The following is a 27,933-nucleotide window of genomic DNA, read 5'->3' as shown; positions in this document are numbered from 1 at the left end:
TGAATGGAAGGCACATCTCTCCTGGAGAGCACAATCCTTGGAAAAACCCCGTGCCCGTGTCTGTCTGTGCAAATTCATCCTCCTTCCCTCTTCCACTTGAATTATAAAATGTTTCTGTTTGTTTTATCCAACCATTCGATTGGCTTTGATAAGGAACACGATGTTATTTGCTGTGCTTTAGCCTTGTACTCTAATCTGTGTTTTAGCAGCAGAACAAATGAAGTGCTCTCTCCATCTCCAGTCGGAGCTCGCTGGTTCCCAGCCAGCTGAGCCTCCCAACAAAGGCAGCCCTCAGTCACTGCAGCTTCCCAAGCTCCCATCTTCAGGGGATTATTTTATTATTCTCCCCCTGATTTGAGATCAAAAGTGGCTGTGTTGAAAGCTCTGTTATGTACAAGAGGCTGGAGGAAACCCCCAAGAGCTGCTGCAGTCTGGCTGGGCTCCGTGTGGCTTCTGATGCACATGGCATGGAGTGGGAAATGCTGCATGGGCAGAGGTGCCCAGCCAGTGATTAATCATGCTGGCAATTAGCACTCTGGCAAATCAGAAAGCTGCAGGAGCCCCCTGGGAGAGGGTCATCTCCTGGAGGGTGGGTTGCAGCAGGACCAGGGTGGTGCCCATGCCCTGTGCTGGCACTGCTGAGACCACTCCTCAAATGCTGGGGGCAGTTTTGGGCTCCTCATGACATTGAGGGGCTGGAGGGTGTCCAGGGAAGGGAACGGAGCTGGGAAGGGGCTGGAGCAGCAGGAGCAGCTGAGGGAGCTGGGGGGGGCTCAGCCTGGAGAAAAGGAGGCTCAGGGGGGACCTTCTGGCTCTGCAATCCCTGCCAGGAGGGGGGAGCTGGGACAGGGGGTCGGGCTCTGCCCCAGGGCACAGGGACAGGAGGGGAGGGCACGGCCTCAGGCTGGGCCAGGTTTAAGTTGGATAGTGGGGAATGTTTCAGCATGGAAAGGGTTTATCAGGCACTGGCAGGAGCTGCCCCAGGCAGTGGTGGGGTCCAATCCCTGCAGGGATTTAAAAGCCACATGGATGTGGCACTTGGGTGGCATCCAAAGGAGGGCACAGAGATGGCTCAGGGCCTGGAGGGGCAGCGAGTGAGGGCACTGAGGGCACTTGGTGTGTTCAGCTGGAGAAAGAAGAATTTCTCCAGCCCTTTTAGCCTTGTTTTGGTTTCTTTTGGCAGATGTAGGTGAGAAGCTGAGACACAGGGAAGGGATAAGAATAACTCTGAGCCTTAAACCCATCGTGGTTGTCACTCTCTGCTCTGCTCTGGGGCAGCCCCACCTGCAGGGCTGGGGCACTTTGGGGGCACACAATGGAAGGGAGAGATTGAGCCATTGGAGAGTGTCCAAAGGAGGGCACAGAGATGGTTCAGGGCCTGGAGGGGCAGCGAGTGAGGGCACTGAGGGCACTTGGTGTGTTCAGCTGGAGAGGAGGAGACTGAGGGGAGACCTCAGTGCAGGGACAACTCCCTGGGGAGGGGCAGAAGAGGGGCAGGCACTGAGCTCTGCCCTGTGGGACCAGGGACAGCACCCAGGGAATAGCTGGAGCTGTGCCAGGGCAGGGACAGCACCCAGGGAATGGCTGGAGCTGTGCCAGGGCAGGGACAGCACCCAGGGAATGGCTGGAGCTGTGCCAGGGCAGGGACAGCCCCCAGGGAATGGCTGGAGCTGTGTCAGGGCAGGGGCAGGTTGGATCTCAGCAAAAGGCTCTTCCCCCAGAGGGTGGTGGGCACTGCCCAGGCTCCCCAGGGCAGTGGGCACAGCCCCAAGGCTGCCAGAGCTGCAGAAGGGTTTGGATGATGCTCTGGGGCACAGGATGATGCTCTTGGGGCTGGGCCTGGGCAGGGCTGGGGGTTGGACTGATGGTCCTGGTGGGTCCTTCCCAGCTCAGCACACCTTGTGATTCTGTGCCATGGGTCAGTGGTGGCCTTGGCAGTGCTGGGGAATGGTTGGGCTTGGTGACCTCAGAGGGCTTTTCCAGCCTGACTGATGCTGTGACTCTGCCATCAGCATCTTCTCCAGGCAAAGCTCCATCAGTCTGTTGGTACAGAGATTCTCAAGTTCTGGAAAACCAGGGAAAACCTCATTGGTAACCAAATCCTGTTTGGATTATCCAGGAACTGGGACTAAAAGTGGTGGAGAGCTTCAGGGTGCTGCAGGCTTGGATGAAGCTTTCTGAGCAGATCCTGCTGGAAGGAGCTTCATGTCCTGGTAGAGGGAAATTCCCCAAACAGCCCTTTCCTTCTGCCACCAGCCAACATTCTCACAGAAAAAAAATATTATTTCCATGCTGGAAAGCTGCTTATCAAAACTTTGCCCAAACCTGATTATCTCCTGATCCTCTGGAAAGGATTTCAAGACAGATCATGCTTATAAATTCATTTGCATTTTCTCCCCCTTGTTGCCTTCACGGTCAAAAACTCAAAGCTCACATAAAAAATCTATTTTTTTTTTCTCTCAGCCTTCAGTTACAAATCACTGGATTTCTTGTGCTTCCCCCACTTGTCTTGTTCAAATACAGATTGTGCCGTGCATAGAAATGCAGAATTTTTGAAGGCTCAATGAAAAGGTGAATATAAAGCTCTTTGTTTTTCAAGGTGTTTCTGTCTTTGGGCTGAATTCAGGGGCAAAACCACTGGCAGCAAACCCCCACATTATTCCCCTCTCCAAAAGGATGGTTTGGAATTCAGTGAAGCTTTCCAGAAATCAGAATAAACACACTGTAAATTCTCACCCCCATTTTACTCCACATGTTGTGTCTCCATCAGCAAAGCCAGACAGAGAATTCCTGAACTAAAAGCAGCTGCTGCAGGAATGGCATGAAGGAGTTTCCCTGAGCCCAGAGGACACCTGGAATATCATTTTCCTGACTGTGAGATGGAAACCAGAAACTTAGAAACTTAGAAAGTGGAGCCTTTTCCCTGTTTCAGAAGAAGGAAGAGCTCTTGTGGTGGGAGTTCTGTGCGTTGCAGTGACTTGGCTGCAGAATTCCTTGGAAGGAAACACTCCAACTTTCTCCATGTGGAAATGTTTTCATTGGTTTCACACAAGCTGTGCCCACAACAGATTATTTGCCTCAAATGAAAATGTAGGCCGGAATTTTTATTTCTTTGAATTTGTGGGGTAATTCCACAGCTCAGGGGATTTCTTGGGGCTCCTTCCCTGCTCCACATCACCAGTGGAGGTGGGGGCTGGATCCACCTCCAGCCTCCACAGGCTGGACCATTCCTTGCCCTTCCAAGTGTCAGTTCCCAGCAGCTCTGATGGAATATCCTCAATGAAACAGCCCCCAAACATCCACATGGATGTGGATTATTGGGATCCAGCTGGGGGAGGGGTTACTGGTGTGGACCAAAGTCTTTGATGCTGAAGGTGTCACCACCTTCTGTGTTCTCATTTCCTCTGAAAAACCCCAAATGGGAGAACCTCTTCCACTTCTCCTTCATCTTCCTTCTCCATCAGCCAACATGGACAACCCCCACCTGCTGTCCCCAGACTCCCATCAACCCCAGGGACCTGGGCAAACACTCCCCTGCCAAAATGCTCCTGCAGGAATGGCTTCCCTGGAATTCCTGATAGACATGGAAGTGTGAGCTTGGCACTGTGCTAAGAGCTGGGAGCAGTTAGAATTAATTAACACTTAATAGGTGGTGTGGGAAATGAAACCCAATTTCTCGTGTGCTTTTAAATCACAGAATGACTGAGGGATAGAATCAGCTGGGCTGGAAGAGACCTCTGAGATCATCAAGTCCAACCCTTGGGCCAACTCCAGTCCCTTTACCAGATCATGGCACTCAGTGCCACGGCCAAGCTCAGCTGAAAAACCTCCAGGGATGGGGAATCCACCCCCTCTCTGGGCAGCCCATTCCAATCCCTGAGCACTCTCTCTGCAAAGAATTTCTTTCTGCTCTCCAACTTCAATTTCCCCTGGCAGAGCTTGAGCCCATCGTGCCCCCTTGTCCTATTGCTGAGTGCCTGGGAGAAGAGACCAACCCCCACCTGGCCAGAACTTCCCTTCAGGCAGTTCCAGACAGTGCTGAGGTCACCTCTGAGCCTCCTCTTCTCCAGGCTGAACACCCCCAGCTCCCTCAGCCTCTCCCCACAGCACTTGTGCTCCAGTCCCTTCTCCAGCCTCGTTACTCTGTTCCAAACCTGTTACCAGTGCAGGTGAATGTCTCACAAATCAGAGGGGGAATGAAGTGGTTTCTGATTTTATCTGCAAGCCACAGCAAGGATGGCAGCAGGTCAGCTGGGTGTGCTGGTTTAAAGGTAACCTGGCAAGAGAAACAAACCCAACACAGGAGAGATTATAAGTCAGAGTTACCATTTAATAACAATATCACAAGAAATGCAATGGCACAAAGAGAAATTGGGTTTAACCCCCAAGCCCAGCAGTGGAACCCACCCCCTGGGGCACAAACACAGGGGGGTTTGGTGGCCCCTGTGCTGAGCCCCACGTGGTTCCTTCGAGGCCAAAGGAAAAGGAAGGGACAAACCTGTTGGTGCAGATGATGGCACAGTCTGGTGGAGAGTGGTGGCTCCTCCTGGCCAGGGGCTGCTCCTCCTCTGCATCCAGTGAGTGGTTCCCCAAGTCCCCAAAGCCCAAGATTGTCTCCCCTCAGGTTTGGGTGGGAGCCCCCAGTGCCTCCCCCAGGGCAGGGAGTTCCACACTGGGGGATGTGACTCTGGCAGTCAGGGGGGATTTTGGAATGGTTGCTGGCCCCTGAGCAGAGCTGAGCCCTCAGGTGGGTGTGGAGGTGCCAAGGAGTCCCTGCAGGGCAGTTCTCCCAGCTCCTCTGCCAGGCTTCTTTCCCAGCCAGCTCCCAGCCTGAGGGCTCAGCTGTGCCCTGGGCAGCTGCTGCCAATGGGCCCTTGGGAACAGTTGCTGGGCAATGGCCCAGAGGGTTTAGAATGCCCAGCTTTGGGCACACCCACACAGGGACAAACTGCTCCCACCTGCTCAACTGGGACACCAGCTGGGGCAGGATTGATCCCTTCCCACCCCCTGGGGCATTTGGGCACATGAAAGCCTTTCCACATGGAGTTTGAGGCATTCCAGACATCTTGCCCAGCACAAGCAAAAGATGTCCTGAGCTGCCTGAGGGTGACTCGTTTTTCTGAGTTAGTTTCCCCTTACAAATTTTATTGAAACCATTTTTTTTCCATTTTCCCTCACGGAAGAGAGTCCAAAAAAGGAGCTGAAATGTTTGTGCAGTCTGATTGCTCCTCATTGCCTTTATGAAGTCTCAGCCAGAGCAGGAAAATATTGACTGGTGGTGCTGAGCTGACTAACAGCATTTATTGCTTCCCAAAGAGCAGCCAAGAAAAAAGCTTTCTGGCTCTTTCTTATTCCAATTTTTTCCATCATTTTGTTGTTATGGATCTGAACTCCTGTTGACTCTTGGGCTTGTTTTTGCCAGGAAAACAGGCACATTCTATTGATCAGCTGAGCTCCTGGAGGGAGTTGGGCAGTGACAAAGAGAAGATCTGGCCTAGATTGTGGCCTCTCAGATGGGTGCAAAGTGCTCCCCGAGGGGAGATGCAGCCAACCCTCTGGCTTTGGAGCTGGATTTGGCAGGGAATAAACAGCTTCCAGCCCACCATGGTCCTGGTGAGGGATGAGCCCTCTCAAGGCCACTGTGTGGTCACAGCACTGCTCGTGGGGGCACTGAATGAGGGGCAGGAGGGGTGGGACCCCCACCCATGACCAGCCTGACCTTCCTTACCCCTCATCATTTGTTTGTAAGTCATGTGAGGAGCAGCTGAGGGAGCTGGGGGGGCTCAGCTGGAGAAAAGGAGGCTCAGGGGGGACCTTCTGGCTCTGCAATCCCTGCCAGGAGGAGGGAGCTGGGACAGGGGGTCGGGCTCTGCTCCAGGGCACAGGAACAGGACAGGGGGAAATGGCCTCAAGCTGCTCCAGGGAATGTTCAGGCTGGACACCAGGAAGAATTTCTCCCTGGAAAGGGTGGTCAGGCCTTGGAAGGGGCTGCCCAGGGAGGTTTGGAGTGCCCAGCCCTGGAGGTGCCCAAGGCAGGACTGGCCGTGGCACTCAGTGCTCTGGGCTGGGGGACAAGGTGGGCATTGGGCACAGGGTGGGCTCCATGGGCTGGCAGGGCTTTGCCAAGGTGGGCATCGGGCACAGGGTGGGCTCCAGAGGCTGGGAGGGATTTGCCAACCTCAGTGACTCTGTGGCTCTGTGATCATCTCTGAAATGGCAGGAGGGAGCTGGAGTGCTTGGAGTGTGACCAAGGGTCCAACCCTTGGTCCAACTCCAGTCCCTTTACCAGATCATGGCACTCAGTGCCACGGCCAAGCTCAGCTGAAAAACCTCCAGGGATGGGGAATCCACCCCCTCTCTGGGCAGCCCATTCCAATCCCTGAGCACTCTCTCTGCAAAGAAGTTTTTTCTGATATCCAAATGTTGGCACTGGCTGAGGAATCCCAGAACCCCAGACTGGGCTGAACTGGGAGGGACCCACAGGGACCATCAGTGCAACCCTCAGCCCTGCCCAGGCCCAGCCCCAAGAGTCACCCCCTGTGCCCCAGAGCATCATCCAAACCCTCCTGGAGCTCTGGCAGCCTTGGGGCTGTGCCCACTGCCCTGGGGAGCCTGGGCAGTGCCCACCACCCTCTGGGGGAAGAGCCTTTTGCTGAGATCCAACCTGTCCCTGCCCTGGCACAGCTCCGGCCATTCCCTGGGTGCTGTCCCTGCCCTGGCACAGCTCCAGCCATTCCCTGGGTGCTGTCCCTGCCCTGGCACAGCTCCAGCCATTCCCTGGGTGCTGCCCCTGCCCTGGCACAGCTCCAGCCATTCCCTGGGTGCTGTCCCTGCCCTGGCACAGCTCCAGCCATTCCCTGGGTGCTGTCCCTGCCCTGGCACAGCTCCAGCCATTCCCTGGGTGCTGCCCCTGTCCTGGCACAGCTCCAGCCATTCCCTGGGTGCTGTCCCTGCCCTGGCACAGCTCCAGCCATTCCCTGGTGCTGCCCCTGCCCTGGCACAGCTCCAAGAGTCACCCCCTGTGCCCCAAATGCTTCTTGCCACAATTCAACACGTTTTTCCATCTAAAAAGCATCTCAAAGATGGAATTGGTCATGAATGGTCTAAGTCTTACTCAAAGGCTTTACTGGAAGCAGAAGAAACCCATGGAGGATGTTGGGCTGGTTTATCAAAAACCCCTGGAGTTACTTTGGTGTGTTCATCTGATGATGTTTGGGGGGTGGAATGTCAGGAGAGGCCCCATAAGGACCAGCCAGGAAGAAGGGAAGGATGGAATCAGAGCACACTGAGAATGGTGAGAGGGAAACATGGCCACACCACAGCTGGTGCCAACAGGAGATGCTCCTGGAAGCTGCCAAACCTCATTTGTTTTGGCTTACACCTGATCCCAGGAAAGATTGGAAAGCTGTCCTGGTCCCTGTGTGGCTGTTGGGTCAGAGCAGCAGTGCTGGCTGTGCTGTGGGGTCTCTCCCTGTGGGAACTCTCATCTTGTTTCCTGACATTTCACAGCAAATTAAGATGAAGTGTGGCCAGAAAATCCATCAAAAAGGCAAATTGTCCTTCCCAAGGAAGGCATCTGGAATGAGTGACAGTTGGGAGTGTGTACCTGGCACTGCCTGGGCAAAATATTGTGACAGTTCAAACTGAAAGAAGACTTTGGGCTTTTTTTAGAGCCCTGGTTTTTATTCCTCGTGGGGTGGAAGAGCAGCTTTGATGTCTTAATGGAGTCTGGAGAGCTCAATAGTTTGGATAAAGGAGAGGAAAAATTGCTTCAGGACTTTGATGCTCAAGGAAAACAAACCCAAGTCATCTCTCTGGAATTGATTCATCTGTAGTGTCTTATCAGTGTGATATCTAAGGGTGGCCTTGGTTGAGCCTGAGGAGACTTCTCAGCTCGGGGAGGAAACCCAAGATGACTGAAACGTGCTCTGAGGTCCTTCATAGTGACCCTTCCTCAGAATAAACAACAAGAGTTAAAGTGAGGTCCAGGTGGATGGGTTGGTCTTCCTGGGTGGTTGGTTTTTCCTGGGTGGAGGGGTTGGTTCTCCTGGTGGATGGGTTGGTTTTCCTAATGGATAGGTTGGTTTTTCTAGTGATGGGTTGGTTTTCCTGGTAACTGGGTTGGTTTTCCTGGTGGATGGGTTGGTTTTCCTGGTGGATTGGTTGGTTTTCCTGGTGGATTGGTTGCTTTTCCTAGTGATAGGTTGGTTTTCCTGGTGAACTTGTTGGTTTTCCTGGGTGGATGGGTTGGTTTTCCTGGTGGATGGGTTGGTCTTCCTGGGTGGGTAGGTTGGTTTTTCCTGGTGGAGGGGTTGGTTCTCCTGGTGGATGGGTTGGTTCTCCTAATGGATGGGTTGGTTTTCCTGGTGAACTGGTTGGTTTTCCTGGTGGATTGGTTGCTTTTCCTGGTGGATGGGTTGGTTTTCCTGAGTAAATGGGTTGGTTTTCCTGGGTGAATGGGTTGGTTTTCATAGTGGGTGGGTTGGTTTTCCTGAGTGAATAGGTTGGTTTTTCTGGTGGATTGGTTGGCTTTCCTGGGTGAATGGGTTGGGTTTCCTGAGTGGATTGGTTTTCCTGGTGGATTGGTTGGTTTTCCTGAGTGAATGGGTTGGGTTTCCTGGGTGGATGGGTTGGTTTTCCTGGTGGATTGGTTGGTCTTCCTAATGAATGGGTTGGTTTTCCTGGTGAACTGGTTGGTTTTCCTGGTGGATGGGTTGGTTTTCCTGGTGGATTGGTTGGTTTTCCTGGTGGATGAGTTGGTTTTCCTGGTGGATGGGTCGGTTTCAAGGATCATCAGTCACTGCAACATGCAGCAGGTCAAGCACAGGTGGCAGGAGGCTTTTGTGGGTGAAGGAGGAGCTCCTGACAAAACCCACATGTAAAAAACATTCCAAGGGGGAGAGCAGAGTCTGATCCTCCAGGGGGAATCCAGACACCACCTGAGTCTGTAGGGGTGGGATTGGGAAAGCCAAAGTCCACCTGGAGTTGAATCTGGTGAAGGATGTGGAAGGCAACACCAAAAGCTTCAGTGGGTCAATGTGTGGTGGAGGAAGGACCAGGGAAGGTGAGTGTGGTGCTGAATGGGGCAGGACCTGGAGAAGGGTGAGGGCCTCAGGGCCACCTTCATCTTGGTCAGACTGGCCCTGAAGAACCCCCAGGTCCTCGAGCCCAGAGGGAAAGTCTGGAGCAAGGATGGCTTGGAGAAGTTGTGTTGACTCTGGAGTGAAGAAGACTCAGAGGAGGTTTGGGGAGGGGGATGTATAAACAAATTGGCCATCCCCAAATCCATGGGGCCTGGGGGATGCTGAGGGACCTCTGTGATGTCACTGAGAGGCCACTCAGTTGTCTTTGTGGCAACTGGCCCAGGTGTCTGAGGACTGGAAGAGGGCAAATGTCATCCCCATGTTCAAGAAGGTGGAGAAAGAGGGTCCAGGGAACTAAAGGCCACTCAGGCTCAACTCCATCCCTGGGAAGGTGGTGGAGCAACTCATCCTGAAAGCCATTTCCAAGCACTGGAAGGACAGAAAGGAATATTAGGAATAGTCCACGTGGATTTACAAGGGGAATTCATAGATGACCAACCCAACAGCCTTCTGTGGTGAGGGGTCAGGCTCAGGGGAGGGGGGACAGCAGATGTTTGTCTTTGGACACTTTCCCCCATAACTCCTGCACTGACAGATGAATGAGGTCCTGGAGAAGGGAACAGGAGGTGCTGGGCTCAGCTGGGACTGGGGCCACTGGTGCACCTGGAGCAGGAGTTACAGATTGTCACACCCCACATCTTTGCAGCTTTCTGAGGGCAAACCCATGGAATTGCTGAGGGAGGGCAGCACAGTCCTCACCCTGGCTCTGTCTCATCCGTGGTACCTCCTGCTCATCCAGGACCTGCAGGTTGACTGAAGGTTGGAGCAAGTCCAGGCCAGGCTACAGAGTTGAAAAAGGGAGTGCAGAACCTTCCCTGTGGAGACAGGCTGAGGAATTTGGGGATGTTCAGCCTGGAGAAGAGAAGGTTGTGTGGAGACCTCAGGGTTGTGTGGAGACCTCAGGGCTGTGTGGAGACCTCACAGTTGTGTGGAGACCTCAGGGCTGTGTGGAGACCTCAGGGTTGAGTGGAGACCTCGGGGTTGTGTGGAGACCTCGGGGTTGTGTGGAGACCTCGGGGTTGAGTGGAGACCTCGGGGTTGAGTGGAGACCTCGGGGTTGAGTGGAGACCTCAGGGTTGTGTGGAGACCTCGGGGTTGTGTGGAGACCTCAGGGTTGTGTGGAGACCTCAGGGTTGAGTGGAGACCTCGGGGTTGAGTGGAGACCTCAGGGTTGTGTGGAGACCTCACAGTTGTGTGGAGACCTCAGGGTTGTGTGGAGACCTCGGGGTTGTGTGGAGACCTCAGTGTTCTGTGGAGACCTCAATGTACCTTTCAGGGTCTGAAGGAAGCTGGAATGGGACTGTTCACCAGGAACTGGAGTGACAGGACAAGGAGGAATGGCCTCCCACTGCCAGGGGACAGAGTTAGGTGGGACACTGGGAAGGAATTCGTGACTATGAGGGTGGGCAGGCCCTGGCACAGGTTGCCCAGAGAAGCTGTGGCTGCCCCATCCCTGGGAGTGTCCAAGACCAGGCTGGACAGGGCTTGGAGCACCCTGGGCTGGTGGGAGGGGTCCCTGCCCATGGCAGGGGTTGGGATGGGATGATCTTTAAGGTCCTTCCAACCCAGACTCTTCTGGGATTCCAAAAGGTTCCAAAAGGGACTGAACTGTGCCCACAGAGCCCCAGCCCAGCGTGGCTGTCGAGTGGCAAACGAGCCTTTATGGAGCTGTGAGATTTAATCTTCCAATCTCCAATTATTTCTGCCTCTTTTCCAGCATGCCAAGCATTTCCCCCACCCCTTTATCTCCTTTTCTTTCCTTTGTGTCCTTATCCTTCCTCTGGAGAGCCTCCTGTGCAGGGCCCCTGTGCTGCAGAGCAGCAGCAGCTCTGAGGGAACACTTATCTGAAGATCAGGTGGGGATGGGAAGCTGCTGGCTTGGGGTTTATCTGCTGGGGCTCCTTCTTAATTGTCCTGGGAGAGAAAAAAGGGGTTTATGTTTCCAGGGATGAGGAGCTGATAATTTCTTTAATTTTACAATCCAGTCTCATGAGTCACGTTGGAAAGGAAAAAATAAAATGTGTCTAAAAGATCCCAGGAGATGGTCACCAAACAGCTGCTCTCCATGGGCCAGGCATCTCCCCCTCATTCCCAGGATGAATGGAGACACAGGCACAAGTTGTCCCACCAGACCAGAAGCTGGGGGTGGGGGTCAGACATCCCTGGAGGTGGTTTCTTGGTGGTTCCTCCCAGGTCTGGGTGAATCATTGAAGGAGCTGCGCCAGCAGCCACAGGAGCCCAAAATCCCAGGATGGTTTGGGTGGGAAAAGACCTCAAAGCTCAGCCATGGGCAGGGACACCTCCCATCAGCCCAGGGTGCTCCAAGCCCTGTCCAACCTGGCCTTGGACACTCCCAGGGATGGGGCAGCCACAGCTTCTCTGGGCACCTGTGCCAGGGCCTGCCCACCCTCACAGCCAGGAATTCCTCCCCAACATCCCATGGAAGTCTCTCCCCTTGTGGTTGAAGTTGGTGCCTTGGGAAGGAGGTGCAGGAGGTCGTTGCTCTCCTCTCCCCTCAGCTCTGAGGTGCCCCACTGAAGTGGACACTTTGCTGCTCACGTGGCCTTTCTCCTCCCCTTTTTTTTTTTTTGCTGCTGCCAAAGATTCCTGCTGGAAGGAGCTGAGGAATTTCTTCCTCCTCTTGCAGCCATTTGCACTGAATTATTTTTATGAAGGAGCAATAATGAGTTGCAGGTGGCAGGAGCAGAACCCTGGAGGAATGTGCCTTTCCTTTTGGATGTGTCTCTCCACCATGGGTTGGAGCCAGGAGGTTTGAGAGTCAGAGGGAAATCACATGAGGTGGAGCCCAGAATGCCAGAGATGATCGGCCCAGCTGTGGGTTGGGGATTCCTCCTTCCTTTTGGTGGCTCCTGCCATGGGAGAGTGTGTTGGTTTAAAGATAAACCAGCAGGAGAAATGAACCCAACACAAGAGAGATCTCAAGTCAGGGTTACAATTTAATAACAATATCACAAGCAATGCAATGGCACAAAGAGAAATTGGGTTTAACCCCCAAGCCCAGCAGTGGAACCCACCCCCTGGGGCACAAACACAGGGGGGTTTGGTGGCCCCTGTGCTGAGCCCCACGTGGTTCCCCCGAGTCCAAAGGAAAAGGAAGGGACAAACCTGTTGGTGCAGATGATGGCACAGTCTGGTGGAGAGTGGGGGGCTCCTCCTGTCCAGGGGCTGCTCCTCCTCTGCATCCAGTGAGTGGCTTCCCCAAGTCCCCAAAGCCCAAGATTGTCTCCCCTGAGGTTTGGGTGGGAGCCCCCAGTGCCTCCCCCAGGGCAGGGAGTTCCACCCTGGGGGATCTGACTGTGGGAGTCAGGGGGGATTTTGGAATGGTTGCTGGCCCCTGAGCAGAGCTGAGCCCTCAGGTGGGTGTGGAGGTGCCAAGGAGTCCCTGCAGGGCAGTTCTCCCAGCTCCTCTGCCAGGCTTCTTTCCCAGCCAGCTCCCAGCCTGAGGGCTCAGCTGTGCCCTGGGCAGCTGCTGCCAATGGGCCCTTGGGAACAGTTGCTGGGCAATGGCCCAGAGGGTTTGGAATGCCCAGCTTTGGGCACACCCACACAGGGACAAACTGGTTAAACTGGTCCTGGCTGCTGAACTGGGACACAGACATAAATATGGAATGAGAGACTGGAGATAAGTCTGAACAGCAGGAGCTGGTCTTAGGTTTTTGGGAAGGATGTGCCCTCAGAGGGACACCATGTGCACGTGGGCTGGTTGGCTCAGGGGCTTCAGACTTGGCACTGCAGGGTTTGGCTGTGCCAAGTCTGAAGCAGAGTCTTAAACCCAGCACTGAAGCTGCTGTGGCTCTTGTGGCCCTTGGCACAGCCAGGGTGGGGCTGTGGCACCTCAGAGCTGATGTCTGGGCACCATTTGCCCCTGAGTCCTATGCTGGGCAGGCAGGTGGCACTGGTGGCTCCAGCCATGCCCTCCCAGCTGCAGCCTGGGAGGGTGAGCAGTGCTGCCCTTGCCAATGCCAAAACCAATAAATTAATTTTAAAATATCCAGGGAACTTCTTGTGGAAGTATTTGATTTATCAAAAGCTTTTCATCCAATCCCAGACTGGTTTGGGTGGGAAGGGTCTTTAAAGCTCATCCAGTGCCACCCCCTGCCATGGGCAGGGAACCATCAAGAAATCATCATAGAATCCCAGAATGGATTGGGTTGGAAGGGATATTAAAGGTCCACCCCTTGCCAGGGCAGGGACACCTTCCATGGACCAGAATGTTCCAACCTGGCCTTGGACACTCCCAAGTCTGGGACAGCCACAGCTTCTCTGCCCAACCTGTGCCAGGGCCTGCCCACCCTCCCAACCAGGAATTCCTTCCCAATATCCCATCTAACCCTGCCCTCTTTTGGTTTTAAAGGACTTTCTTTCCAGAAAAGCAGAAAAAAAAAATTGGTTTGCAGCTTTTTCCTTTCTGTGGTGTGTGAAAACTCAGAGGTTTGGTTTTCATTTAGCAAAGGCAACAAAAGGCAAACATTCCCAGTGTGAAAATGGGCTGGAACAACAGGGGTTGGGCAAAGCAAAACAGCAAAGGAAAACAGCAACGACCGGTCCATTGTCCTGAGTCTTTGGTGCTGCTTTTTGGAGGGAGTTGGATGCTGAAATTATGGAGTGTGTGGGCTGGGCCCTCTGGAAGTGCAGACAGTAATTGCTACCCTGAAACCAGGCAGTGCTGCAGCAGCTGCTGGCACGTCAGTTGGAGGGACTTGACAGCTCTGGGCCTGCACCCAGCTGGCTGTGCCATCCTCACAGGGTGCCCTTGGCAGAGCAGGGCGGAGATGTGGGACCCAGGGCTGAGATGTGGGACCCTGTGATGAGATGTGGGACCCAGGGCTGAAATGTGGGACCCAGGGCTGAGATGTGGGACCCAGGGATGAGATGTGGGACCCAGGGCTGAGATGTGGGACCCAGGGATGAGATGTGGGACCCTGTGATGAGATGTGGGACCCAGGGATGAGATGTTGGGACCCTTAGATGAGATGTGGGACCCAGGGATGAGATGTGGGACCCAGGGCTGAAATGTGGGACCCAGGGGTGAGATGTGGGACCCAGGGATGAGATGTGGGACCCAGAGATGAGATTGGGACCCAGGGCTGAGATGTGGGACCCAGGGATGAGATGTGGGACCCAGGGATGAGATGTGGGACCCTGTGATGAGATGTGGGACCCAGGGGTGAGATGTGGGACCCAGGGATGAGATGTGGGACCCAGGGATGAGATTGGGACCCAGGGCTGAGATGTGGGACCCAGGGCTGAGATGTGGGACCCAGGGCTGAGATGTGGGACCCTGTGATGAGATGTGGGACCCAGGGATGAGATGTGGGACCCAGGGGTGAGATGTGGGACCCAGTGATGAGATGTGGCACCCAGGGCTGAGATGTGGGACCCAGGGCTGAGATGTGGGACCCAGGGATGAAATGTGGGACCCAGGGGTGAGATGTGGGACCCTGTGATGAGATGTGGGACCCAGGGCTGAGATGTGGGACCCAGGGATGAGATGTGGGACCCAGGGATGAGATTGGGACCCAGGGCTGAGATGTGGGACCCAGGGCTGAGATGTGGGACCCAGGGCTGAGATGTGGGACCCTGTGATGAGATGTGGGACCCAGGGATGAGATGTGGGACCCAGGGGTGAGATGTGGGACCCAGGGCTGAGATGTGGGACCCAGGGGTGAGATGTGGGACCCTGTGATGAGATGTGGGACCCTGTGATGAGATGTGGGACCCAGGGCTGAGATGTGGGACCCTGTGATGAGATGTGGGACCCAGGGATGAGATGTGGGACCCTGTGATGAGATGTGGGACCCAGGGCTGAGATGTGGGACCCAGGGGTGAGATGTGGGACCCTGTGATGAGATGTGGGACCCAGGGCTGAGATGTGGGACCCAGGGGTGAGATGTGGGACCCGGGGATGAGATGTGGGACCCTGTGATGAGATGTGGGACCCTGTGATGAGGTGTGGGACCCAGGCATGAGATGTGGGACCCTGTGATGAGATGTGGGACCCTGTGATGAGGTGTGGGACCCAGGGGTGAGATGTGGGACCCAGTGATGAGATGTGGGACCCAGGGATGAGATGTGGGACCCAGGCATGAGATGTGGGACCAAGTGATGTCTCCCACATCTGTGGAGCTTTGGAGAACTTCCATCAGCTGTTTGGGGCCACTGACATTGCTGCTGGTGGGTTGGGTGGACTTGGTGAGGAGCATCCCCAGTGAAATGGGGTATGGGGGTCCTCCCAGTGCTCCCAGTCCATCAGTGGCTGGTCAGCCCTGAGAAGCCCCAGGAGAGCAGTCTGTGTTTCTTCAGGGTGTCCTTAGCTGGGACTGGTGAGAATGAAAGGGAATTCCCAAGCTGCAGTGTCTTTTCCTGGAAATGGAGTTGCTGGAATGTGGCAGATCCCAGAATCCCAAACTGTTCTGAGTTGGGAGGGACCCACAAGGGTCATCGAGTCCAACTCTTCGGTCAATGGCCCACACAGGGGATTGAACCCATGACCTTGGCATTGTTACAGCCAAGTTTTAACCAACTGAGCTGATCTCAGGGTAAGTCCACCCTGACTGGGCTGTGCCACCTCCATGGCATTTGTGCTGGGCTTGGCCTCCTGCCCATATAGAGCCCAGGGCAAAGCTGGGATTTGGGCATTGGGGTTTGGGCACTGGGGTTTGGGCACTGGGGTTTGGGCAGTGGATCACCCCAAACACCTTCATGGGATCCTGGAGTGATGTGGGTTAAAAGGGATCTTAAAGATCTCATCCCACCCCCTGCCATGGGCAGGGACACCTTCAGATCTCATTCCACCCCTGCCATGGGCAGGGACACCTTCAGATCTCATCCTACCCCCTGCCATGGGCAAGGACACCTTCAGATCTTGTTCACCCCTTGCCATCAGCAGTGACACCTTCAGATCTCATCCTACCCCCTGCCATGGGCAGGGACACCTTCAGATCTCTTTCCATCCCTTGCCATGGGCAGGGACACCTTCAGATCTCATTCCACCCCTGCCATGAGCAGGAACACCTTCAGATCTTGTTCCACCCCCTGCCATGGGCAGGGACACCTTGAGATCTTGTTCCACCCCATGCCATGGGCAGGGACACCTTCAGATCTCATCCCACCCCCTGCCATGGGCAGGGACACCTTCAGATCTTGTTCCACCTCTGCCATGGGCAGGGGCACCTTGAGATCTTGTTTCACCCCCTGCCATGGGCAGGGACACCTTCAGATCTCATCCCACCCCCTGCCATGGGCAGGGGCACCTTCAGATCTCTTTCACCCCTGCCATGGGCAGGGACACCTTCAGTTCTTGTTCCACCCCCTGCCATGGGCAAGGACACCTTCAGATCTCATTCCATCCCTTGCCATGGGCAGGGACACCTTCAGATCTCATTCCACCCAATGCCATGGGCAGGGACACCTTCAGATCTCTTTCACCCATGCCATGGGCAGGGACACTTTCAGATCTCTTTCACCCATGCCATGGGCAGGGACACCTTCAGATCTTGTTCCACCCCATGCCATGGACAGGGACACTTTCAGATCTCATCCCACCCAATACCATGGGCAGGGACACCTTCCACCAGCCCAGGTTGCTCCAAGCCCTGTCCAGCCTTGTTCAGAGATGATGGGGCAGCCACAGCTTCTCTGGGCAAAGAGAAGGTTTTTTCCTCACGGTTTCCTGCTGGCAGGTGGGTGTAGGAGAAGTGGAGGACATGTGGGGCTCTGGGAAGGCTGAGTCATGTCTCTCTGGTGAAGACATCTGTCTGAGGAGTAATTATAGCGAGATGAAAGCCATCAGTGACAAGCTCTGTACCAGCAGTTGGAGCTCAGATTCTCATTTCATGCTGCAGAAGGATGAGTAATTTTAAATAGCTCTGAAGACATTTAAAAGCACCCAAACCATGACAGACAGAACAGAGCAAATGAGAACAAGGTAAGTTATTATATGCTTTGTGAGCAGACACAAAGCCCTGTTATCACTGGGATGCTGATCCAGGGTTGTCATTGTGAGGTGGACCTGGAATGTGCTGCTGTGCTGGGGGCAGCTCTGGTGACACCACACCTGAGCCCTCCTTTCCTGGCAGTGCTGGAGATCCTGGAGCACCATCTGCTCTGGGCTGGGCTGGGTACTGATGGAAATCACAGTCACAGAGTGTGCTGAGCTGGAAGGACCCACCAGGATCATGGAGTCCAACCCTCAGCCCTGCCCAGGCCCAGCCCCAAGAGTCACCCCCTGAGCCTGAGAGAAAGGAGTGTCCAGAATCCAAGGCAGGGATCCCCTTAGTTGGGATGCAATTCCTGGTTGTGCAGCCCCTGCAGATCCACCCCCTTGGGCAGCTCAGCAGAGCAGGGCCTGAGGGAGTGGGGCTTTGGGGAGGGAGGAGGAAGGGGAGCTGAGGGGCCACTGCTCTGCTGCCATCCTGGCTGCTGACCTGCCTGGGCATTGCTTGGCATGCAGAGTGCCAGTTCTTGAGCCCTGGGCTGCTTCTGGGGCAAATGTTGGCATTGGCTGAGGAATCCCAGAACCCCAGACTGGGGCTGAGCTGGGAGGGACCCACAGGGACCATCAGTCCAACCCTCAGCCCTGCCCAGGCCCAGCCCCAAGAGTCACCCCCTGTGCCCCAGAGCACCATCCAAACCCTCCTGGAGCTCTGTCAGCCTTGGGGCTGTGCCCACTGCCCTGGGGAGCCTGGGCAGTGCCCACCACCCTCTGGGGGAAGAGCCTTTTGCTGAGATCCAACCTGCCCCTGCCCTGGCACAGCTCCAGCCATTCCCTGGGTGCTGCCCCTGTCCTGGCACAGCTCCAGCCATTCCCTGGGTGCTGTCCCTGCCCTGGCACAGCTCCAGCCATTCCCTGGGTGCTGCCCCTGCCCTGGCACAGCTCCAGCCATTCCCTGGGTGCTGTCCCTGCCCTGGCACAGCTCCAGCTGCTCCCTCAGGTCCAAGCCCACGTGTGCTGGAAAGCTGCTCTTGGACATGTGTCCTGGGCTGCCACTCTGGGTTTTGTAGCCTCTGTGGTGCTTTTGAAAGGAAGAAAATAGAAGTAGCTGCTTCAGCAGGAAGGTTATTAGTGCTGAGCTGCCCTTGAATGGCAAGTCTCGGATTTGGAGGCAAAAGCTGAAATGAGACATTTTCCATGTTATGATTCAGTCTGTGGAGAGAGTCCTTTTAATCTCAATTTAATGAAAGTCTGCTCAGGACGTGTGAGTGACCGTGAGTGCTTGGGAGAGACAGGAGGACAGCTTGGAGAGGGCTCAGAGCAGGAGGAATGTCCTTCAGAGGAGGCTGAGTATAGAACACTGAACCACCACAGCCTTGTGGATAAGGAGGTGATGCTTCATTTGGAGCAATGGCTTGGGAGGCACTTTATGGGCAGGCTGGACAGGGTGACACAATGAATTAACACCAGGAGGTCCCACCTTTTCCAGCCTCTTAGACCAAAATAGCAGAAACACTCTGGCCTCCTGTTTGCTGTTAACAGGGAATGTCCTTCAGCCTTCTGCACTCCTGCTGCAAATCAGGGATGGCCTTTCCATGGCCTGTCTCCAGGGACAGAGTTTTGAATATGTTGGGGAGAGTGCTGAGCTCCCACCCATCCACTGAGCTCCCACCCATCCCACTGAGCTCCCACCCATCCCAACTGAGCTCCCACTTGAGCTCCCACCCATACCACTGAGCTCCCACCCATCCCACTGAGCTCCCACCTGTCTCAACTGAGCTCCCACCCATCCCAACTGAGCTCCCACCCATCCCACCTGAGCTCCCACCCATCCCACTGAGCTCCCACCCATCCCACCTGAGCTCCCACCCATCCCACTGAGCTCCCACCTGTCTCAACTGAGCTCCCACCCATCCCACTGAGCTCCCACCCATCCCACCTGAGCTCCCACCCATCCCACTGAGCTCCCACCTGTCTCAACTGAGCTCCCACCCATCCCACTGAGCTCCCACCCATCCCAACTGAGCTCCCAGTTGAGCTCCCACCCATCCCACTGAGCTCCCACCCATCCCAACTGAGCTCCCACCCATCCCAACTGAGCTCCCACCTGAACTCCCACCTACCCCACTGAGCTCCCACCCATCCTACTGAGCTCTCACCCATCCCACTGAGCTCCCACCCATCCCACTGAGCTCCCACTAAGCTCCCACCCATCCCACCTGAGCTCCCACCCATTCCACTGAGCTCCCACCCATCCCACTGAGCTCCCACCCATCCCACCTGAGCTCCCACCCATTCCACTGAGCTCCCACCCATCCCACCTGAGCTCCCACCCATCCCAACTGAGCTCCCACCCATCCCACCTGAGCTCCCACCCATCCCAACTGAGCTCCCACCCATCCCACTGAGCTCCCATCTACCCCACTGAGCTCCCACCCATCCCACTGAGCTCCCACCCGTCCCACTGAGCTCCCACCTACCCCACTGAGTTCCCACCCATCCCAAGTGAGCTCCCACCTACCCCACTGAGCTCCCACCCATCCCAAGTGAGCTCCCACTGAGCTCCCACCTGTCTCAACTGAGCTCCCACCCATCCCACTGAGCTCCCACCTACCCCATTGAGCTCCCACCCATCCCTGGGTGCTGCCCCTGCCCTGGCACAGCTCCAGCCATTCCCTGGGTGCTGTCCCTGGTCCCACAGAGCAGAGCTCAGTGCCTGCCCCTCCTCTGCCCCTCCCCAGGGAGTTGTCCCTGCACTGAGCTCTCCCCTCAGTCTCCTGTTGGGTCCATCCACACAGATGTTGGCAGTGCCCTCAGGGTGCTGTGGTGGCTCTGCAGCACATCCAGCCCTGCAGCTTCGCTGGGTCAGCAGCCAAAGAGCCTCAAATGTGGCACAGCCACTGCTTTGGTATAAATTCCACCCCCCAGCCCTGCTTTGATGTGATCTGTGGAACCCACACATGCAAATCACATCACAGCCTCTTCAAGGAGCTCTCCTGTCCCCCTGCAGAGCCCATGAATGGCACATTCCAGGGCAGTGCAAGTTCAAAGTTCCCAAAGAGAGCTGATTTCTCTGCTTTTTACCCCTCTCTGTGTGTGGTTTGTTAACTCATGTCATTCAACTCAACATTTCTCCTGGGGCTCTGCTGTGATGGCTCCATGTGCTGGTGTAAAGGTAAAGCAGGAGGAGAAATGAACCCAACACAGGAGAGATTGTAAGTCAGAGTTACCATTTAATAACAATATTCCAAGAAATGCAATGGCACAAAGAGAAATTGGGTTTAACCCCCAAGCCCAGCAATGTAACCCACCCCCTGGGGCACAAACACAGGGGGGTTTGGTGGCCCCTGTGCTGAGCCCCACGTGGTTCCCCCGAGTCCAAAGGAAAAGGAAGGGACAAACCTGTTGGTGCAGATGATGGCACAGTCTGGTGGAGAGTGGGGGGCTCCTCCTGGCCAGGGGCTGCTCCTCCTCTGCATCCAATCAATGGTTCCCCAAGTCCCCAAAGCCCAAGATTGTGTCCCCTGAGGTTTGGGTGGGAGCCCCCAGTGCCTCCCCCAGGGCAGGGAGTTCCACACTGGGGGATCTGACTCTGGCAGTCAGGGGGGATTTTGGAATGGTTGGTGGCCCCTGAGCAGAGCTGAGCCCTCAGGTGGGTGTGGAGGTGCCAAGGAGTCCCTGCAGGGCAGTTCTCCCAGCTCCTCTGCCAGGCTTCTTTCCCAGCCAGCTCCCAGCCTGAGGGCTCAGCTGTGCCCTGGGCAGCTGCTGCCAATGGGCCCTTGGGAACAGTTGCTGGGCAATGGCCCAGAGGGTTTAGAATGCCCAGCTTTGGGCACACCCACACAGGGACAAACTGCTCCCACCTGCTCAACTGGGACACTCCAGCAGACAGTGGCATTCACAAGAGCTTGGAGAAGCACTTCAGTGATGACCCAGAATACACCATCTATATACATCAAACTAGAAAATAGCAGCCAGCCTGGTGGGTGTGAGGCTTCTGCAACTTGAGTTTCAGGCATAAAGAGCCATCAGCTGACAATGTGGAGGAGTTTATGGAGCAGAACTGGGACTGAACAGGCTTGCTGGGGGTTGGGAGTGCCACCAGGAGCCTGGGGACTGGCAGATGAAGGTTCTGCTGCTGAGTGGGCACAAGGGTTTGGGGCTGGCTTTGGTATTGCTGAGTGCAGGGGGTTGGGGGAGCAGCTCCTTCATCATCCCATGGACTGCTCTGGCATCTCCAGGAGCAGGACATGGTAGCAAAACCTGTGCCCTGTGGGCACATGGGATGGGGAAGAGCAAAGTGGGAAGAGAAAGGGGGGAAATGGTGGCAACGTGTGTGTGGATGTTGTTTGTTCTGACAGAAGGAATAATTTGGAGAGATATCATCTCTCTGAACTCGACAAAGGAGCATTTGGAGAAATGATTATTTCTCTGCCTTTTTTTTGCTGTTTCTCAATTTTATTATTTAGGTCTTTGTTCTGATATTTTCTGTATTATTTCAGCTGCCCCCAGTAATTGTGTTTTTCCCTTAACTTTGGAAGTTTCTTTTAAAAGAAGGGAGGGGAGGTGAAGATAAAGCAAAACCCTTAAATGGGAAATCTATGGCTCATTAAGGCCTGGCTTCGCTAATCACCTTAGAGCTGAAGTTATCAGCTGGAAAAGCCTGGAGTTGGAGGAATGGAAGGTGGGAATGTGTTCCCCCCCTGTTTCCTCTGCCACAGTGCATTCAGAGGTGAGAAGTTCCCCTTGCAGACACAGCCTGGCACAGGAGATGTGCTGTCTCTCTGCATTCCTGTGGCTGGGCTGAGGCTGCTCCAGGAGGTGTTCACAGGGAACTCTTCACCCTGGCAAAGCTGGGAGCAAGTGGAGGCAGGAGCAGAGGCAGTGTCCTTCACAGGTGGCACAGCACACTGCAGCTCCAACCCCATGGCCTGGGCAAGAGGTGTGCCCTGGCCCTCCTCCTGCTGCTGCTGCTGCTTCTCTTTCTTCTTTTGCTTTTTGTGCTTTTGCTGCTTCTCCTCCTTCTCCTTTCTATTCTTCTTTCTATTCTTCTTCTTCTGCCTCTTCTTCTGTTGCTTTTTCTTCTCTTTCTTCTCCTTCTCCTCCTCCTCCTCCTCCTCCTCCTCCTCCTCCTCCTCCTTCTCCTTCTCCTTCTCCTTCTCCTCCTCCTCCTTCTCCTTCTCCTCCTCCTCCTCCTTCTCCTCCGTCTCCTTCTCCTCCTCCTTCTCCTTCTCCTTCTCCTCCTTCTCCTTCTTTCTCCTTCTTTCTCTTTTTCCTTCTCCTTCTCCTTCTCCTTCTCCTTCTCCTTCTCCTTCTCCTTCTCCTTCTCCTTCTCCTTCTCCTTCTCCTTCTCCTTCTCCTCCTCCTCCTCCTTCTCCTTCTCCTTCTCCTTCTCCTTCTCCTTCTCCTTCTCCTCCTCCTCCTCCTTCTCCTTCTCTTCCTCCTTCTCCTTCTTCTCCTTCTCCTTCTTCCTCTTCTTCCTCTTCTTCTTCTACCTCTTCTTCTGTTGCTTCTTCTCTTTCTTCTGCTTTTTCTGCTTCTTCCTGCTGATCTGCCCCTTGCTGTGTCACCTGGGCTTGGCACAGGCACCTGCCCCACCCTGGCAGGGCTGAAGCTCCCCCTCAGAGGTGCCACGGGGCAGCTGATCCAGGCAGGAGGCCCCTGGTGCTGCTGGGAGAGGGAGTTGAGTCCAAACCCGGGAGCACAGATGGGAGGGAAGGTGGTGAGCCTGGAAGGGATCCCAGGGACCATGGGGGTCACAGGAGCTCTGCAATGCCAACGCAGGGCAGGCTGCAGAAGAGGGAGGGTTGGCATCCTGAGGCCTGGTTGGCACACGGGCTTGGAGTGGTGTCCTGGGTCCTGTACGCTGGGCTTGAAGGGAAAGAACTTGGTGATGATGAGCAGGGAGAGAAGAGCCCAGGTAGGGCAAGTCTTCCTGCAAAGTCCCTTTTTTCTGAGAGAAAAAGATCTTAAAAGGTTTTATTAACTTTAAGCTGTGATTTCAGGGGATCTGAAGCAGCACGTGGAAGGACAGTCATGAACAAATGTTTTCAAGTGGGAGAAATCTGTGTCTGCCATATGGTCACTGACTCATCCCTCCTGCCCCAGGAGATCTGGAGATTCTTTTAACCATTCCAGTGGCCAGTCCTTTTTATTTCAGAGCAGCATCACTAAACTCAGCAGTGGGAGAAGGATTTAGACCTGAACCCTCCAGAGGTGACACGTGTTTTACTCTGGGCACAGCTTGGCACTGAGCTCTGCTCTGTGGGACCAGGGACAGCACCCAGGGAATGGCTGGAGCTGTGCCAGGGCAGGGACAGCACCCAGGGAATGGCTGGAGCTGTGCCAGGGCAGGGGCAGCACCCAGGGAATGGCTGGAGCTGTGCCAGGGCAGGGGCAGCACCCAGGGAATGGCTGGAGCTGTGCCAGGGCAGGGACAGCACCCAGGGAATGGCTGGAGCTGTGCCAGGGCAGGGACAGGTTGGATCTCAGGGAAAGGCTCTTCCCCCAGAGGGTGGTGGGCACTGCCCAGGCTCCCCAGGGCAGTGGGCACAGCCCCAAGGCTGCCAGAGCTCCAGGAGGGTTTGGATGATGCTCTGGGGCACAGGGGGTGACTCTTGGGGCTGGGCCTGGGCAGGGCTGAGGGTTGGACTGATGGTCCCTGGGGGTCCCTCCCAGCTCAGCCCAGTCTGGGGTTCTGGGATTCCTCAGCCAGTGCCAACATTTGGATATCAGAAAAACTTCTTTTCAGAGAGAGTGCTCAGGGATTGGAATGGGCTGCCCAGAGAGGGGGTGGATTCCCCATCCCTGGAGGTTTTTCAACTGAGCTTGGCCGTGGCACTGAGTGCCATGATCTGGTAAAGGGACTGGAGTTGGACCAAGGGTTGGAATTGATGATCTCAGAGCTCTTTTCCAACCCAATCCATTCCATGATTCTGTGATTTGCCCCAGAAGCAGCCCAGGGTTGAAGAACTGGCACTCTGCATGCCAAGCAATGCCCAGGCAGGTCAGCAGCCAGGATGGCAGCAGAGCAGTGGCCCCTCAGCTCCCCTTCCTCCTCCCTCCCCAAAGCCCCACTCCCTCAGGCCCTGCTCTGCTGAGCTGCCCAAGGGGGTGGATCTGCAGGGGCTGCACAACCAGGAATTGCATCCCAACTAAGCCCTGCCTTGGATTCTGGACACTCCTTTCTCTCAGGCTCAGGGGGTGACTCTTGGGGCTGGGGCTGGGCCTGGGCAGGGCTGAATGTCGATGATCCTGGTGGGTCTCTCCCAGCTCAGTATATCCCATGACTCTGTGAATTATGGAGTGGTTTGGGTTGGAAGGGACCTTAAAGCTCATCTGGTTCCAACCCCCGTGCCATGGACAGGGGACAAATGCCGCCGTTGAGCACAGGCCAAACGTGGCCATGGATTTCCACCTGATGTCCAAAGCTCAGCCCCCACCATTCCTTCCTCTCTCCTCCACCCCTGGCCCCTTCCCCGAGCTGGTGCTGACGTGCTGGGGGTTCTGTTGCAGGTGTGGCTGTGTGGGGGCAGCATGGAGGTCCTGCCCTGCTCCAGGGTGGCCCACATCGAGCGCAAGAAGAAGCCCTACAACAACAACATCGGGTTCTACACCAAGCGCAACGCGCTGCGCGTGGCCGAGGTGTGGATGGACGACTACAAGTGGCACGTCTACATCGCCTGGAACCTGCCCCTGGAGGTACCCAGGCCTTGAGTGTCCACTCAGGGCCTTTGGGGATGGTTGGGTACTGGGGTCTTGAATAGCTACACAATCCCAGTGTCTTGGGGTGAGGTGGCAAATGCCAACTGTCCAATACAGAGTGTCAGGTCCATCCCCTCCTGCTGAGAGAGAGGGAGGAAGGAAAAACCCAGAAACTCAAACTGGGTTATACTTAAAATAATTGTATATATTTATACAAGATAACACACACTTACACAAGTTAGATATAAGAAGAATTGTCTACCTCCCACCTGTCTTGGTTTAAAGATAAACCAGGAGGAGAAATGAACCCAACACAAAAGAGATTGTAAGTCAGAGTTACAATTTAATAACAATATCACAAGAAATGCAATGGCACAAAGAGAAATTGGGTTTAACCCCCAAGCCCAGCAGTGTAACCCACCCCCTGGGGCACAAACACAGGGGGGTTTGGTGGCCCCTGTGCTGAGCCCCACGTGGTTCCCCCGAGGCCAAAGGAAAAGGAAGGGACAAACCTGTTGGTGCAGATGATGGCACAGTCTGGTGGAGAGTGGGGGGCTCCTCCTGGCCAGGGGCTGCTCCTCCTCTGCATCCAATCAGTGGTTCCCCAAGTCCCCAAAGCCCAAGATTGTCTCCCCTGAGGTTTGGGTGGGAGCCCCCAGTGCCTCCCCCAGGGCAGGGAGTTCCACACTGGGGGATCTGACTCTGGCAGTCAGGGGGGATTTTGGAATGGTTGGTGGCCCCTGAGCAGAGCTGAGCCCTCAGGTGGGTGTGGAGGTGCCAAGGAGTCCCTGCAGGGCAGTTCTCCCAGCTCCTCTGCCAGGCTTCTTTCCCAGCCAGCTCCCAGCCTGAGGGCTCAGCTGTGCCCTGGGCAGCTGCTGCCAATGGGCCATTGGGAACAGTTGCTGGGCAATGGCCCAGAGGGTTTAGAATGCCCAGCTTTGGGCACACCCACACAGGGACAAACTGCTCCCACCTGCTCAACTGGGACAGCACACACAAAGTTAGATACAGCAATAATTTTCTACCTCCCACCAAAACCAGATTTCATTACTCTGGATCCATAAGCACCCCAAAAGATGCCCAGCAAAGAACAGAAAGAGTAACAATAAAATTATTCTAGTTCCCCGAACTAAAACAGAGTGCAGAGCAGCAGTGGCAGCAGCCAAGGCCCAGCTCAGCAGGACAGCAGGAGCATGTTCTGTCTCCACTGCAGACATGATGGAGCTGAGAGGACACTCCTGCTCTCCTGTATTCCTCTCTCAGGTTTGCATCATTTGGTATGAAATGTTTCTTTGGTTACTTAAGTCAGGTGAGACCTGTCTCTCCTAATCCACACTAAAACTAAAGCCAAAACTACCACACCCAGTTATGGGGGTGAAAAATGGAATGCCTTTCTTGAACACTCAGTTTAAGGTCTCTGGACAGCTCATGCTAATTAGGAGGAAGAGTTATGCTAATCTAGGGAGGGCTTGTTTTAATTAGAGAATTACACCAGACTTTGCTGAGCTGCACAAACTGTTACTGTTCCTTATACCAGGGATTTCCAGGAGGGCAGGAGAGCAAAGGGTTACAACATGGTCTGATAACATTCCTTCCAGAGCCCACCCTTGTCATGGCAGGACACAGCTTTATGTTCCACTTGGGCATCAGCACCTCCCTCTGCTCTTGGGGACAGAATTTCTCTCAGCCTTTGTTGACCAAGGTTTGCTGTTTAAGCTTTCTAGCCCTTTTTGCTGGAAGCTGGATTTCAGATTCCAGCACAAAACTCCCCTAAAATTCTGTTTAACATCCTTGGGTAAGAATTTCAATGGATTTTAAGGAGGTGAAGGGTTCTCCCTCTGTGAAAATGTACTGAGAAAGAGTCACACCAGAGACATAACACTTGATAAAAGAAGTTAGAGGTGCTCAGGAGCCTTGAAAGTCGTCCAGAAGGGTCAGAGGAGATGAGGAGGAGGATGAAGAAAAGGGGTGTTTGGGACCTCTGCCTGAAATTCAGGAGGCATGTCCAGGGTGGTGCCAAGGGAGGGGTGGGGTTGGAATTGGGTGTAACAATATCAGGGAATTGTTAATTACCTAATTAGTAGTATTATAATTTAAGCAATTATATAAAATTACCTAAAACAGTGTCAGGTAATTGTTAATAATCAGGTACCTAAATAAAACAAGAGGCTTTTTAAAGTCTGTGTGCACACTCTGGATGGTCAAGGCCATCAGTGCTTGAAAACCATGGGTAGAATAAAGGATTGGAGGTCAGTGGCTCTCAGAAGGACCATGGGCAAGTGCTCCAAATCACTCTCCTGGAACAGCTTTGGTGGTTCTCTTTGGTCCTGCACAGAAGTGGTCAGGTTTTCTTAGGTGTGACATGTTATTTTTGAGGTAAACCCTCTCCCAGGTCACAGCATGATGGAGAACCATGGGATGCCACCAGCAAGTCAGGCTGACCATGGCCAGGGCACTGCTCTAGGTGGTGCCTGGCACTTCTGGGTAAAGCTCTGTAGGCTCCAGGAGGACTTTATGGAGACCCAGAGCTGCTGCTTGGGCTGAGCTCTCCATGCAGGTTTTGTCTCACCTTGGAAGCCAAGAGCATCTCCTGTCTCCTGGCCCAAATGCCACCCAGAGTGTGCTGGGAGCTTCTCTGCCAGGGCCAGGGCCCCCTGTCCTGCTGGTGGTGCTGCCAGAGGAGGAACAAGGGGTGGTGGGGATGGGGAGACAGTGGTGCTCTCTGGGTTAGGGGTGGGGTGAGGACTTTGGGTGCCCCCAGAGCCCCTCAACACCCCCAGTACCCACAGAGAGGCAGTGAGGGCTGGGCTGCTCTACCAGGTGGGACCTGGAACCATGGCCAGCAGTGTCCAGGAGCTGAAACCATGCCCAGCAATGTCCAGAGCCCACAGGGAGCTGGAACCATGGCCAGCAGTGTCCAGAGCCCACAGGGAGCTGGAACCATGGCCAGCAGTGTCCAGAGCCCACAGGAACCTGGAACCTTGGCCAGAAGTATCCAAAGCCCACAGGGAGCTGGAACCATGGCCAGCAGTGGCCAGAGCCCACAGGGAGCTGAAACCATGGCCAGCAGTGCCCAGAGCCCACAGGGAGCTGGAACCATGGCCAGCAGTGCCCAGAGCCCACAGGGAGCTG

The 27,933-nt window shown here is 54.9% G+C and overlaps 1 protein-coding gene across 2 annotated transcripts in view; it reads left to right on the top strand.

The window, feature by feature from the left end:
- GALNT17 (polypeptide N-acetylgalactosaminyltransferase 17) overlaps positions 1–27,933 on the top strand; it is a 217,281-nt gene that overhangs the window by 173,974 nt on the left and 15,374 nt on the right. For both annotated transcript variants that reach the window (XM_071575190.1, XM_071575191.1), the window contains one exon: positions 24,613–24,798. In XM_071575190.1, the coding sequence (XP_071431291.1) occupies positions 24,613–24,798 (186 nt within the window). The remainder of the gene's footprint in view (positions 1–24,612; positions 24,799–27,933) is intronic.

The sequence above is a fragment of the Pithys albifrons genome, chromosome 21 (genome assembly GCF_047495875.1).
Source record: "Pithys albifrons albifrons isolate INPA30051 chromosome 21, PitAlb_v1, whole genome shotgun sequence".
In the NCBI taxonomy this organism is placed as follows: Eukaryota; Metazoa; Chordata; class Aves; order Passeriformes; family Thamnophilidae; genus Pithys; species Pithys albifrons.
The sequence above is the reverse complement of the archived record's forward strand: the minus strand, read 5'-3'. Positions and strand labels throughout refer to the sequence as shown.